This window comes from Charadrius vociferus, unplaced genomic scaffold (assembly GCF_000708025.1).
Source record: "Charadrius vociferus isolate BGI_N301 unplaced genomic scaffold, ASM70802v2 scaffold49, whole genome shotgun sequence".
In the NCBI taxonomy this organism is placed as follows: Eukaryota; Metazoa; Chordata; class Aves; order Charadriiformes; family Charadriidae; genus Charadrius; species Charadrius vociferus.
In genome coordinates, this window is record NW_009661375.1 from 3,287,317 (window position 1) to 3,301,710 (window position 14,394).

General features: G+C 42.1%; 1 protein-coding gene across 1 annotated transcript in view; it reads right to left on the reverse strand.

The window, feature by feature from the left end:
• Positions 1 to 5,229: 5,229 nt before the first annotated feature.
• MAP4K5 (mitogen-activated protein kinase kinase kinase kinase 5) overlaps positions 5,230 to 14,394 on the reverse strand; it is a 46,482-nt gene continuing 37,317 nt past the window's right edge. Inside the window, exons 24-31 of the mRNA XM_009893888.1 lie at positions 14,328 to 14,386; positions 12,868 to 12,971; positions 12,297 to 12,474; positions 11,258 to 11,326; positions 10,514 to 10,606; positions 8,628 to 8,698; positions 7,839 to 7,894; positions 5,230 to 5,317 (exon numbers count right to left, since the gene is read on the reverse strand). Coding sequence (XP_009892190.1) covers positions 5,230 to 5,317; positions 7,839 to 7,894; positions 8,628 to 8,698; positions 10,514 to 10,606; positions 11,258 to 11,326; positions 12,297 to 12,474; positions 12,868 to 12,971; positions 14,328 to 14,386 — 718 coding nt within the window. The remainder of the gene's footprint in view (positions 5,318 to 7,838; positions 7,895 to 8,627; positions 8,699 to 10,513; positions 10,607 to 11,257; positions 11,327 to 12,296; positions 12,475 to 12,867; positions 12,972 to 14,327; positions 14,387 to 14,394) is intronic.

A 14,394-nucleotide genomic window follows, 5' to 3' on the forward strand; every position in this document is an offset into this window, starting at 1 on the left:
CCCCGGGGGACCCCCAAAACCAGCCGGGGCGGCCGCCAGTGAGGGAGGGAGGGGAGAGGGGGATACCCCACGGCCTCTCACGGGGCCACACAACCCCCTCGGGGGGCCAAGCCTCCCCCCGGGCTTTGCGTCCCACTGCACCATTTTGTCTGTACTCCTCTCCAGCGCTCTGCTTTTCCAGGGGGGGTCTCTGGTTTGTAGTCAATTTCCCTGCAGGGGTGGGAGGAAGAGGGAACGTCTCCCCCAAAGTCATCAGGCTTCAAACAGCACCCACAGCCCTTCACCCCGGCAGCCCGGGCACCCTCTCCAACCAGCGGTGGTGGTGTCTCACCTCCCTCACAGTAAAACATTTCTTCCTAATATCTAAATCTCCCCATTTTCAGTTTAAAACCGTTCCCCCTCATCCCATCGCTCCCCTCCCTGATCCAGAGTCCCTCCCCAGCTCTCCTGGAGCCCCTTTAGGCACTGGAAGGGGCTCTAAGGTCTCCCCAGAGCCTTCTCTTCTCCAGGCTGAACACCCCCAACCCTCTCAGACTGTCCTCCCAGCAGAGGGGCTCCAGTCCTCGGAGCATCTTTGTGCCCTCCTCTGGCCCCACTCCAACAGCTCCGTGTCCTTCTGCTGTTGGACCCCCCGAGCTGGAGGCAGCACTGCAGGGGGGTCTCCCCAGAGCGCAGCAGAGGGGCACAATCCCCCCTCGCCCTGCTGGCCACGCTGCTGGGGATGCAGCCTGGATTTCCCTGGAACATCTCCCCCCTGGACAGTTCAAGCACCTCAGTAAGTGTCTCCTAGCTGATGAGATTCCACCAGAAGCTAGACCCTTTCAGCGAGCATTTCCATCTCTTACCGTTGCATTATCTTTCCTCATGCACTCATTTAGGCCCTGGGCTCCTTAGCCATTTCCTCATACCCTGACAAAGAGGGCCTTTTATGGTGGCAATTGCTTCCAGTTGTAGATTTGGAGATGGGTGTAGACACCCTACTCCAACTTATGCCTCCTCCCTCCCCAGTCCTTTCCTGGAGTGCGTCCTGAATTCTACTCAGGACAAAAGATTCACTATTTATTTTTCTTCCTAAGCCACATTCATCAAGGATGAGTAGTCTCTTCATGTTCTCGCTGCCACACGTGCTGTCTCTTTTTGGTTCTTTCTCTGCATACTTTAAAAATAAAAGGGTGAAGAGTACTCTTATGACAAATGTGTTCTTTGGTAGAACTATCCTGCCATTGAGATTTTTCCAGCTCTATCAAGGTTTCTGTGATAGAATCATGGAATCTATGACGATAACACATACAGGCTGACACTGAGATTCACCCACAGTGGGAATAGTCTTCCACAGAGGAGGAGCATTTATCTGTATTTATTTGTTTACCAGTAACTGGCAGTTCTTTCTGTTGTCCAAAGGCACGTTCACAAACCCCCTTTTCTCTCTACCTCAGCACATCCCTGAAGATCTGGGGTCCGGATGGACCAACGGCTGAACCACTTGCAGTACACAGGTGGCCAACGCATGAGGGCAAGGCTGGTATGAACTGCTCTAGATCCTGCTAAGACTGAGCTGTGGCCAGGGTGGAGTGCCAAATGCTTGTGTTCATGTTTTCTTATTCTAAGGAACTCTCCTTTAGAGCCCACCAGCCGCTGTGCTATCTATCTGATGAACTGGGCATGAGGAAGCCAGTCTCTGGTCTTCAAGCCAGACAACTCAGGAGTGGTTCCGTGGTGACTCCAGGCGACTGGCAGCAGGGCTGTGCTGGGTAGCACAAAGCTGGACTGACTTTGCCACTGCTATTCTGATTTCTCATTCCCACGCTATCACCAGACCTCCCTTTCCTCGTCAATCTGCTGTACGTGGGAGATGTCGTGTGGCTCCCGGGCAGCCTGTAGGATTGAGCAGAGTGGCCTGCTCCGGATCAGGCTCTTCCCACCAACCGCCATAAAACCTGGAGACTGTTTTACTTCTTTGGAGATACGTCCAATAAGGTATTGTTCCCAGCAACTCTATCACGCCACATCTAGGTATCAAATAAAGCATAGTTTATTTGGCATAGACTGAAATGAACTGCAACAGAAATTTATGTAGAACAAAGCCTAGTTACACAAACTGGAACAAGTGCAGTTAGAGTCTCAGTTACAATCTAATGACTAAACAAGGTAAAAAGTACATTTCAGAAAGTCTCCCAGTCTTGTCCTTTTCATTCAGAGATACAGTGGCTCACTGATGCGTTGTACCTTTCATCTTTTAAAGAGATGTCATCACAATTACAGTTGTATTTCTTCGTTACAATTAATTTGGTCAGGAAATCAAAAGAGACTAATCTACAGGCTGCTCTTCAAATACTGTCTGTACTTCAAAGAGCACTGGGAGCCTGTTTTAAGGCATTCAAGTTGAATACGTGAACCTTGTGCACCAGATAACTAATACTTTGACATCTGTCAAAAGAGTAATGAGGGGGTGAGCAAGCTTTTGCTTTACAAACTCCAAACCTCTGCACACTAGGCTTTCTCAACCCTGGTTGAAACGTCACAAAAACATACAAAGATACAGACAATACCAGACTAACTTAAACAGTCTAACAAATACAAATTACACTAGTCAGAGTCACCGAGACTGGCCGGTTCAGCTATGAAACATGCAAATCCGTTGTGCTATACTCCGCTAAGAGTAACGAGTGAGGTTTTACATTAGGAAACAGTATCTTGCAGATCATGCAAAAAATGCCACTGTCTATAAAACCAACCCAGACAAAGCATTTCGGAATATGCCATTAGAAATGCTTTGAAAGCTAAAAAAAGGAGGTTTGATTAAATGACTTTCCTAGATTCATTTTCTATGATTCAGCAAATCACCAGTCATTCATGTCATTCAAAGAAAAATACTTTCAGTTCATTACTTCTGCATGACAGTGTCATGACCTAATAGTTATTTACTCCAGTCATTCCCCATAAATATTCCTATTTTATTTACAGATTTCTCTAGTCTTTTAGAGGTCTTCTCTTTAAGTGTTTTCAAAGATGATGCCAAAATTATGTTTGCAGTGAATGAGGTAAATTAAGTGAAAGCGTTTGCTCTACAACATCTACACCTGGTGCTTCACTTTGTCTTCATTTTCATTGTGAAGTCTTTGTAGACAAGGAGTTATACCATCTGAGGGTTAATCACCAATCACTGTTACCTATGGAGAAGTAATTTCAGTTCTAGAGAACTCAATTTCTTTAAAACACCAAAGTTACACATCCCTCTTTTAATACTGCTGATCCAATTACAGCTGATGTGAACGGATTTGTAATTATCTGTACACTTACTATTTATTAAACTTTGATACAGTTTCAGAACTGAAAAGCTTGACCTGATTTAAATATCAAGTCCAGAGCAAGAATTAGTTTTGAATGACAATGCTAAGGGGATAAAATGCTAAATTGTGCGCAGGTCTATTTTTCCTTCCAGACCTTCAGAACAACATCAAACTCCAGCTGTACCTAGTAACAAACAGACATTACCGAGTCATCACGTGTGCCGAGTGGATTCCATCAATGTTAAATTATGAATCGCGCCGTCTGATGCCTAAGCAGACACCAGCAATTCCTCAGGTTGTGAGTGAAGATCAAACCGCAGAGCCGTCAGACAGGCCAGGCCGTTGTAACACACTCACCTTTACCGCTTTACTAAAATGACGTGTGAAGCTTCTAACCTCTCTGGCCTGGGGTGGCGGCTCCCAGAAATCGAGCAGGCAGCAGTACGCTGTAGGATTTCATTTCAAACCCCCTCAATTCAAATGTTTGTGAACCGCCACCGTGTCTGCCTATGGACTGTGTTTACTTACAGTGAAGCTAGCAGGTTAATGTGAGGTAGTAAAACCAGATGCTATCCTGTAGTCAGTCTATATTTATATTTAATGGTACCTCAAGAATTTTAATTAATGAGGAAGACAAAAGGAACCGATGTGACTCTTTAATGGAGAAATAAAAAGAGAAAGAAAAATGCAGGTGACAAAATAGGGAAGGGAAAAAAAAGTGATCGAAAGCTTTAATATAGGATACTGGTTCTTATCATATTTATTTATACTACACAGCTGGGGAATAACCATTTCCAAACAACTGTCTGAGTGACAACGGCTGGATGGCTGCACGAACAAAAAAGCTCGTAAGCTCAGTTATCACTATAGGCTCCCCTCTGGAATAGTATAAATAAACTATACGTCATGGGCAGTTTGATACATGATACTTTCATTCATTAAGGATGATGACCAGGTACAATTTCCATTTCACGTCACAAGGCTTATCCCTAATTTATGAAAATAAAGCATATATTTTGTACATTTTTATATATATATAAATATATATATATATAAAAAAAATACACACTGCCGGTCAACTTAACACACATGCGCACATGCACACACACACGTATATTGTACACACCCACCCAGTAGCAACATGTCTGATATCAATATTATATTTTGTGTACACACACCCTACATCTAGTAAATAAGAAAATCCCTTTTATGGCAATTCTGCAGGCAGAAAATCAATACAAAATACTTTGTTGTACAAAACCGCATTTTTACAAGATCAACCAACATTGTAACATACCCCTCAATAATGCACTACACCCCTACGAGAAAAAAGAATAATCAAATCTTTATACAACTGTAAAAAAAAAAAAGTAAGCTGCTCTGCAACCTTCCTTTGCTAAAAGTTAGATACATTACACCATTCTAGCAGCAGATTAATAAATAAGGATTAAATAGTCTATTATACAAAGCCATACCGAATGGCAGATTTAAAACCAAAAAGCTTTGCAGATACTTTCACTTCCTACACAAATCTTTTTTCATTAAGACTCAGTATAAAACAGGGAAACAGCCAGTACTATATCTACATCTACAGAATATAAGGAAAATCCAAGGGAAGTAAAATATTTAACAGTTTATGGCACCTTTACTGCAAAACATTTTTTTTAAAGGCTCTGTTTCCCTAAAACTAATGAGTAAAGGGCTATTTATCTCATAGCTTTTATTAAGCAAACTCGATATAACCAACCACACAGTGGCAAGAGACAGAACCAGCTGTTCCCAGCTGCAAAAATGTATTGATTTCCACCCGAAAACAACATCATTTACGTGTCAAGAAAAGAAACAGTAAGTCACAGTCCTGCTTGTATGGAGTTTCCTAATGCTTCTTTGTTCCTTGTGTGGCAAATTCACTCTGTTATTTGCGTTAGGTTACTGTTGCTTAGTAACTATTTTCATGTCCAGCCAAGATGTAGAGATTGCTGTGTGCAGTCGGATTTTCTGTTGGCCGGCTTTCTAACACTACCACTCTGCAATCAAACACAAACACAATCCAAAATGGTTAGTGGCAAAATACAGAGCATGTGGTATAACTACTGAGGAGGAACAAACTTGTTGCCTGCAGCTTTCTACGCATTGGAGGGATACAGGTTCTCCTAAATATCTTGGGTATTGTATTCCTCAAATCAGTTACCACATTTTCCAGCATCACTTCTGATAAACCAGAATCTGCCCCTCTCAACCAAAGGCACATGCAACGTGTTACAAACCTCTTCCCAACTGACATCCTCCACCTTGAAATAAGCTACGTCCTCTGCTTCTACGGGGAAGGTATCTCAGAGCCAGAGTGTTTTGAGGAGATGCAACCTTCCAATCATCTGCAGCCCCAATATGTTTATACCTCCTATGTCTTGCGATAAGCATCAGCCACTAACCTAAACAGTTCTTCTCCCTTTTAAATATTTACTAGCCACTGGGTTCACAGGGAACACTCAACCCCATCTCAGCCTTTGTCCTGCTGGATCATGTTCCTGTAGGCTCCTCTGAAAAACCTGTCTCTCCCTGTCCTGACACACTGACTGCCATCTTCTACACATCTCTCCCATGCTGAACCTCAACAATCACCTCACGGCCGATATGGTTGGGCCTTTGGCTTCCCCTCTCCCTTCCAACTGCCTAGCTCCTGCGTTTCTGTGCACCAGTTCCTAGGACAATATCCCGTCACTTTTAAGATTAAACTTCGCTCTGCTTTTTGTTTTTCACCTGTGTATCAAAGAAGCCAAATGCGGCACTTGAACTCTGAGTTAGATTTCTCAAAGGGAGCCTGTCTCAGCGTTAGCATTGCACACACTCCCCTCCCATGTCACATTCCTCAAAAAGTCTTCAAATGAAGTCTCACTCTTGACAGCCCCTGTCCCTGATCTTCACTTCTGCAACTCAGTAGTAGTGATCCAAGCCAAAAAGGTGCTACCACATCTCATTCACTTGAATGGTAGGAAAAACTCCTGCTCCATTTGTACAGGGATGGAAAAATACAGAACAAGGGACTTGCCAAAGTTCAAGGAGATCAGAGTGGAAGAAAATGGCTTCTATGCAAAACAGCAGAAGGACTTCAACCTGATCTCCACCCCAAAAAGCGCTTTGTACCGAGTTGTTATTCAGATACGTATGTCTTCTATAAAAGTGCAAGCCGAACCAGGTGAGATGCTGCTTCCCATCCCTCTGCGCGTTTAGGATGCTCCTGTGTTCATCAGCCCAACACAGAAATACAAGCCATTTAGAATCACAGAATTGTCTAGGTTGGAAGGGACCTTTAAGATCATCAAGTCCAACCATCAACCTAACACTGCCAAACCCACCACTAAACCATGTCCCTAAGCATTTAAAGGTACCAATTCCAGTCTGCAAGAAAGATTCACTGATGGTGGCACAGCACATACCTGGACAAATACATACAGCATCTGTACTGCAGTGGACCTTAGCAAAAGCTCATTCTTGCAATAAAATGCTCCCTGCTCTGCTGGGAGTAAGAGGGAAGGAAATTACCACTGCCTGTCCGCACAAGGGGGATGACAGACAGAAAAGGCAGAGTATGCATTGTCAGAGGTTGCACTGTGTTTGTGTTTTTGAGATCCCAGAGTCAGCGGTGGCAAGGATCCTCAATTCCGACCGCAGTGCCCGAGTACAGAGGGTCCTCGGTGAGCCAGGTGCAAAGCAAAGTCTTCAGATGTTTCTTGTATAGGCTACGCCTCCTCTTCAAAACAGCGAGCACACTCTCACTGTCTTTCTGGACTGGGGAGCCAACGATGTAAGTACACAAAACTACAGATTACCACAGAAAGCGAGTCAGAGCCAGGCTTCCCAAAGACCAAAGGAGGGAGCAGAAGATCAGGGATTAGAACTGATTTCTGGACTCTGCTTCTACATTTAGGACTCTGGCTATCTGAGAAACCACAAGTGCACATGTCCGAATCTGGCGACTGGGGCAGCTGCACCTCTCCCCAGCATCAGCGGCTGAAAGGAATCAGCTCGAAGTTACGGGTAATGGGTGAATGGAGATCACTGTGCATTAAAACCTGTACGTGATCTACTTTGCTTTGCTGTTTCCAGACCTCAAGGTCCAGAGCAGTGAAGATTATTTTTAAGTAACTAGCTGCTGAGACAATTCACCAGTTCACCAGTAAAATCCAAGCCAGGAGCAGGCTTTTCCAGAAGTGCCCTGGGCAGCCTGCTTACCATGGGCCAAAGACAGGTTCTCATCTCTCCCAGTCACGTCTCTCCTCACGCTGTTTCTCTATAAGCCTGTGTTTGTATTCACACTTCTATCTCTGCAGTGCAAAGTGGGGGAGGTCACAGGGGCTCTTAGTCATAATTTTGGACGCAGATGCAATCACTAATTACATTTTGGCTATTGCAGGCAGAAACAGTGTTACTGCCTCCCCCGGGACTGCCTACAGATAGATCTGTGGTGGGCTGGAAGCCAGTTCCAGCTGGAAGCTAGAAAGCTGGTTTAAATAAAATAAAAGGTTTATGTTTCTTCAAGGTGATTACCTGTCTGATCCCAGTAAGCGGAAAACCCTGGTTTCATCTGATATCTCTTGGGTAACCTGCAGAAAAGTGGAGACATTTAGGTCGATTTCAGTGGCAAAATGAAGTTTATTGGTCTGCGTTACAAGGAAAAAAAAAGATCAGTCTCCTCAAAAATTCAAATACAATTTAGTGCAAAATACACAACTGAATCAGATAAGTTGATGCTAAGCAAAAGAGAGTTTTAGATTTCATAAAATACAACTTATTTAAAATAATTTTTGTATTGTAGACTGTTACCAGTCTAGATGACTTGGTGGCGCAGATGGAGTATGTTGATCAAATCTTTGTCCGCAGAGACTGACTAGCTTTCTCTGCATTTTCAGAGCATACCATCAAAAAGGACAGTATTCTTTTTGAAAAAAAGACACTTAAAAGGGACACTTAAAAAAAAGAAAAAAAGAAAAGGGTGTCCTTTTTTTTTTTTGTAAAGGGATACTGCCAACTCGAGCTTTTCATCCAAGATCCAAGAAACCCAAATGCTGCTTACACCATATCTGTATCGGCTCTGTGCAGAACCAGTTCAGGAATCTCTGACTGATATTCTTGGAAACAGAGCTGGCTAAAGCACGTGTGCGCTTTATTGAGAGCAACACATGAGGGGAAGTCAGAGAAAGCAAGCAGCAAGCTGAAGCAATGACAACATGGAGCACAAGCATTATCACTAGGGAAGCAGCTAGAAGGGCAAAAGGATCAAGTGGTAAACAAGGAACAGGAAGAAATTAAACCTGGAGAGACCGGGAGATTACTTACTTCATCTGACTTAAAGCTTTTTCCCTGCATGCCGTGTTTCCAGAAGGCCAGCACACTGTCTTGAAGGCACACTGCAAAGGAGAAACACAAAATCAGACCTGAGCGTGGTTTATCTGAAGCAGAGAAATCTGGATTTCTCACCAGCAGTGATGATGGGAAGTGTGTGGTGAAAGTACGCGTGGAGAAAGGATGTGGTGAGAACTGGACTCCTGGTAGAAGAACCAAACTCCAAAATCACTGCAGAAAAACTGGACTGAAACGACTAATTGGATCCAAGATGCGCATTACTTTTTAATGTGCAATTCAAAACTACCACGCAGACATTCCCTGTTTGCCAAGACAAGATAGGCATCTCTGGTTTTTCTTTTTCTCCCTTTCACTTCTGTTCTCTGGATCTTTGTTTTCCTAATGATTCTGGAGAAAACACCAGGAAGCATATAAACATGCTGCCAACCAAAACACTGTGGGTTGCTGGAAAATACAGATCATTTGAGTTATTACATTTACTTCAAAATAGATGTAAGTATGAAAAATGGGAGGAGTCTTCCATTCAGGGCCAAAGAGAGAACACAGAAAGCTACCAGCTCTGAATGATTTAATTACCAGACCGCTGAAAATAATGGATGAAAGAGCCTGGTGTTCTTTAGGCAGTGTCACGGAAACATATTTTACACCGTGTTTTATTTTCCTAAATCCTACTTGTTTTCCTTTACTATTCCTTCGAGTCACATTTTCTGTCTGCTCAGTATTAGCCACGTCCTGAATACGCAGAACAAAGGCATTCAGCAGAATCCTAAGAGCAATGTTTGTCACAACAGCCTTAGCCTCATCTTCACCTGCTACTCCCCACTCCACCCTGCAACCAGAGAATAGAGTTGTTTAATACCCTGAATTCCCAAGAGACCACTTGGAGTGCAAAGAACTGCTCACATTATTCAGTGTCAGCTGGTAAGCGCGAGACTTCAGGATAAATACTTCTGTCTATGAATTCCTTCAGAGTTCAAGGAAAAGGCAATGGTCGAGTCACATTATGCATGTGTCAGCAGGAGATATTGTATGATACAAGTACAGCAGTTAATTAGAACATGTCAGAATTTAGGGAAGAATCATAGGCTTGATTAAAAGAATGTGCACTGCTTTACCAACTGCTGTTAAATACAAAATACCTACGGCAAGAATCTTCTTCTAAAGGGAAGATGCCTGAAGAACCCAGAACTGCAAGTTGTACGGAACTGCTAACAAACACAAGTTGTGTCTTTACTGATTTTGATTCCAGAAAGAAGTTCAGTTTCTGAGGCATGGAATTATTAAACTTCCGTTAACTAAATACTTCTGAAAGCTTATCACAGCAGAAATACTTGCTTCACAATTACAACTCAAGTTTTAGAAGCAAGGCTGCTGTCCTCTAGTAGTCTAAAGACAGCAGCCTGTCCTCTAAGAATTAGATTCAAATACTATTACCCTGACTGTTAAAAAACAGATGTGCTATCACTTTAAATAAAATCTTAGCTTTTAGAAGACTAACAGAAATTTATGTGCTACTAAAACATTTTTTCCTCTCCAAAGGTTCTTCCTCAGTGCTATGGAAATGACCAGAAATTAGTCAGCCTTTTTTTCAACTAAATCACGGTACATCTTACTCATAAAACAGAAATGACACCAGACAGAAATATGCGCAGATTGGACACACTATCAGGCAACTGCCTGACTTTCTTCAGCATGTCAGTGGAGACAAAAAGACAGCTTGCAATATCCTGACACATGCAATTTTTAGTGTTGGGCCTCACTGGGTGCAGTAGACCAGTCTAGATTATTAAAACTCCTTCAACACTTATCCCTCTAAGTTCTTAAGACCCTGAGAGACAATAAAGCAGCAAATCACTTACCCACTGACTCAATGCAGAAATCAAAGCTCAGCTCGGAGGCCAATTTCTTGCTTGACTTCAATTTCCCTTGTAAATTCACGATTTTCACAAATTCTCAAGAAAAAACAGAAAAATAAGTATTAAACCCCACTGCTGAAAAGGATTACCGACAGCTTTAAGTATGAAATACTCATTTCATCTTTCAGGCACAAAGAAACCCCCAAACCTAACATCTACAGTATTTGCCTAAAATGAATCCTTCTCTCAAAATAAATACAGAAAACCTTCTTATACACTTCCTATGTTTTTAGACTATATTGACAGCCTTCCTGCAAATAACAAACAGCGCAGAAATGCGAATTCAACACCAAGGTTGGAAATTTAGGCAGACTAAGTCACTGCAAAGTTCCCATTGAGGTATTAACCTCTGATGCATGAGTTATGGTTATAATTACTGTGTATGATGGAGTGTTAGCTATTTGTCCTGCTACCACACGCAACAGGCAAATGTCACTTTTTCCCAGTAAACTTTGACAATTTCCGATTGGCATATATTTGAATTCTGATCTGTAATGCTGCATTACACTTCAATTTGAAAAGAAACAAGAATGATACACACATGAAGAGGGAAAGTGGAATCACAACAACACAAAGTAGTAATGAAGGGAGAAAAATTAACTTGTGGTACAGTTAAAATCAACAACTCTGGCAAAACAAGTTTTGCATAATGTGGTTTAACTTGTCCAACAGAGATGTGTTACTTACTGTCCAGGCAGACTAGGACAGTGTCTCTTTCCAGCTGTGTTACGTGAATGGCATCTAACTGTTGATTGCCTTATGAAAAAGAAAACAAATTATTTTATATCACATCATGCAACTGATCTCAGCCTCTCACCAACTGCTACAGCCTTTTCAGTACGCTACAAGCCTTTTGCAATCTACAGTATTTGTTACTCTTTTAATTTTGAAGGCTATATGATCGCAGAATGTTCTGGGAGGAGCACAGGGCCTAAGGACAAACCCACCAGTTCAAAGCGTGCATTTAATATGAAAGCACTACTGTTTATCGGCATAAAATATATTTTATGTTGCAGTTCAGGATAGCAAGTCAGCTTCCTTCACGAAGAGGCACAATAATGAAAGAAAGGAATCATCAAGGGAATCTTCGCTCCTAAAAATGTTCTTTGCCCATAAATCCACATCTGGAAAGATTATTTTGCTGGTATTAAACTAGAGTTAATAGTTTTTCTAGTTTTTATTAATGAAGTTCTCGGTACAGCTGCTAAAAAGCAGTACTTAAATTTAAAAAAGTATATCCAACAAAGCCAGCAGAGAAAAGCATCTGCAAGGTATCAACTAGCTTTTGAAGATAATTGAAGATAAAACAAAATCTTCTACTTATTACTAGCCAGCTGAAGATGACAAGCCTCCCCCAAGGGCTGCAGGACAGACAAGAATGCATTTATGCGAGTCTTTACACAGGAAAGAAGGGGAAAGAGAAGTAAGACTGACCCCAGGAAAAAGTATGCAACCACAAACGTGAACCCAATAAGCAGGGTCCGCATTACTACTTAAGAAAATGTAAAAAATAAAAGATGTGTCTAAAAATGAAGTCTTTTAAGAAAGATTGTTTATACTGAAGTTGGCAGGTTGTCACAAGAAAAACCTGGGATCAGCTTCAATATGCTAAGAAGCAGCTGCATCATTTTGCCTAGCCTATAGGGTTTCCAAATGACATACGAGGAAGGGATATCCAACGGTCACCAGACAATAAAACGGTTGCAAGGTGGACCGACAGTCTTACCTGCACCAATTTCTGTAAACCACGAAGAAGCAGAGTTCAAGTTGATTGTCTCAAACTGAACTACCTGATTTGGTTCAGTACCCTTACTGATAGCTACGCAGACCATCGGGTACTCCTGCTCCGGTATCACTAGCATTTCAAACACATTCAAAGGGCTTGGCAAAGGAAAATCAAAGTGCTGGAAAAAACATAATGAGGCATTTGTAAAGTTTCCTTTTACCTTGGAAGTAAGAATCCTAAAACAACATGCGCAAAGTATAAAAGGTATAGAAGAATTTTTCACTGCTACTAAGAGTGCGTTTTTAAGCCAGCATGAGCTGGGAGCAACATGGCGTTGCGCAGAGGTATACGCTGGTCTGTTATTGCTAGTGCTGGGCTTGATCCAACACTTGACTGACTTCAGTCACAAGATTTTCTTACTCAAAATGTGTCAAGGCAGATTTTCAAGGGCTCAGAACCCACAAATGGCACCAGACTGGGATGCACTTTCCATTACAAATTCTGGAAACGTTATTTCAACAACTGTATAATGATTAAGATTAAATGTTCTAAACTAAAATGAAATACTTACCTTTATTAACATGAATTTCTGCATTGGCTCATACCACTGTAGTAGAACAATTCCAGACTGCAGTGCACCACACAGGTATTTATGTCCTGTGTATGGATTTCGTACTATATAAAATAAACAAACAAAACCAGAAAAAAAACCCTTTTTAAGTCCAGGAAGTTCTATGCATACTTGAAAAAAACCCTGCAGCTATCTTTACAAATAATTTAAGAAACAGTATCAGTTTCACACTGGTAATTGCCTTCTGGCTTGCCAGTCATATATCCACAGTGATTAATATTGTGCTACGTTCCAGACAAATTCAATTATACTTATAATTAATAACCACTGGCATTCTTTGAGTCCCAGTAAAGAGGCCACATGCTGAGTGGCCAGAAAAGCTGTAACACCTTCTTCCTGTGGCTGCGTGGGAGGGGGAGTGAAAGGTCCAGGTCAAGTTGTGATTTAAATAAAAAATAATTCCCAAGCAGTCAAGACGGCCCATAACTCCTTGTGAGCTTTGACAGCTAATGCAATAATATGGTGAAGGGTTTGGGGGTTGGTTTTTTTAATGCAATAATATGATGAAAGGTTTGGGTGCTGGTTTTTTTTAAGCTTAGTTGGATACAAGTCCAGCCTGACTTCCAGCATCATTTGTAAACATGTCCACTGCAGACACTTTATATGATTTAAATAGCATATCCAAGTTTGCAACTCGGTACTTTATACTCTGCTTAAGCATTTTTAAGAGAGTAAAGGTATAATTTCACACAGCACTAGGGCCAGTTTTCAAAAGGACATGCATTCTGTAGAAAGCCCAAGCCTTTTTGAAAGTCAGTGAAGCCAAAGACCAATCTGTAACTTCACAAGCTTCAACTCTTTTGTGTGCACTTAGAACTTGCGCGATGGCTTCACTCCTCCTCAGGCTGACATAATTTTTATTCACGTCCAGCCTTTTCTGCGTGGAAAATAATCTTTTCAAGTTAGCCTCGCTCAAAGTTGGATCTTGTGCGTGTGCAACAAGTCTGGGATTCTGTACCAAGCGTTACACTTGGAGGCAGGCTGTAGGTCACAGCAACCAGTCGGCGTGAGTGGCCTGAGGCCAGCGATACCCAACATCGATTTATTCACTGGGAGCTTGTCTTGGCATCAGCAGCTCTCAAAGGGAGCATCCAACACCCATCAACTACACACTACTGGCATTCTCCAGGGTTTCCCTTTGGACCGTGCTCTAGACAGCAACATTTCTAGGTTAAGAGCTGATATAAAAAACACTTTTCCACTGAGCAGCATAAAGACCTCCACATTAATTAAAAAGAAAGCTATGCACCAGTTAGGCACAGCATTAAGAAATAATGCAGTCATACTGTTTTCTGAACGATGACCTAACTATAAGTTTATTAAAAAGAAATGAGTTTAAGACATGCCATGCCCAACGACAAAGGCCAGGAAAAAAAATGCAAAGCTGAACGCCTACTCACCTATACAGCATTTGTGGCATCCTTTTGTATCAGGGATCTTTGTCGTTAAGGCAAACTTTCTGGAATA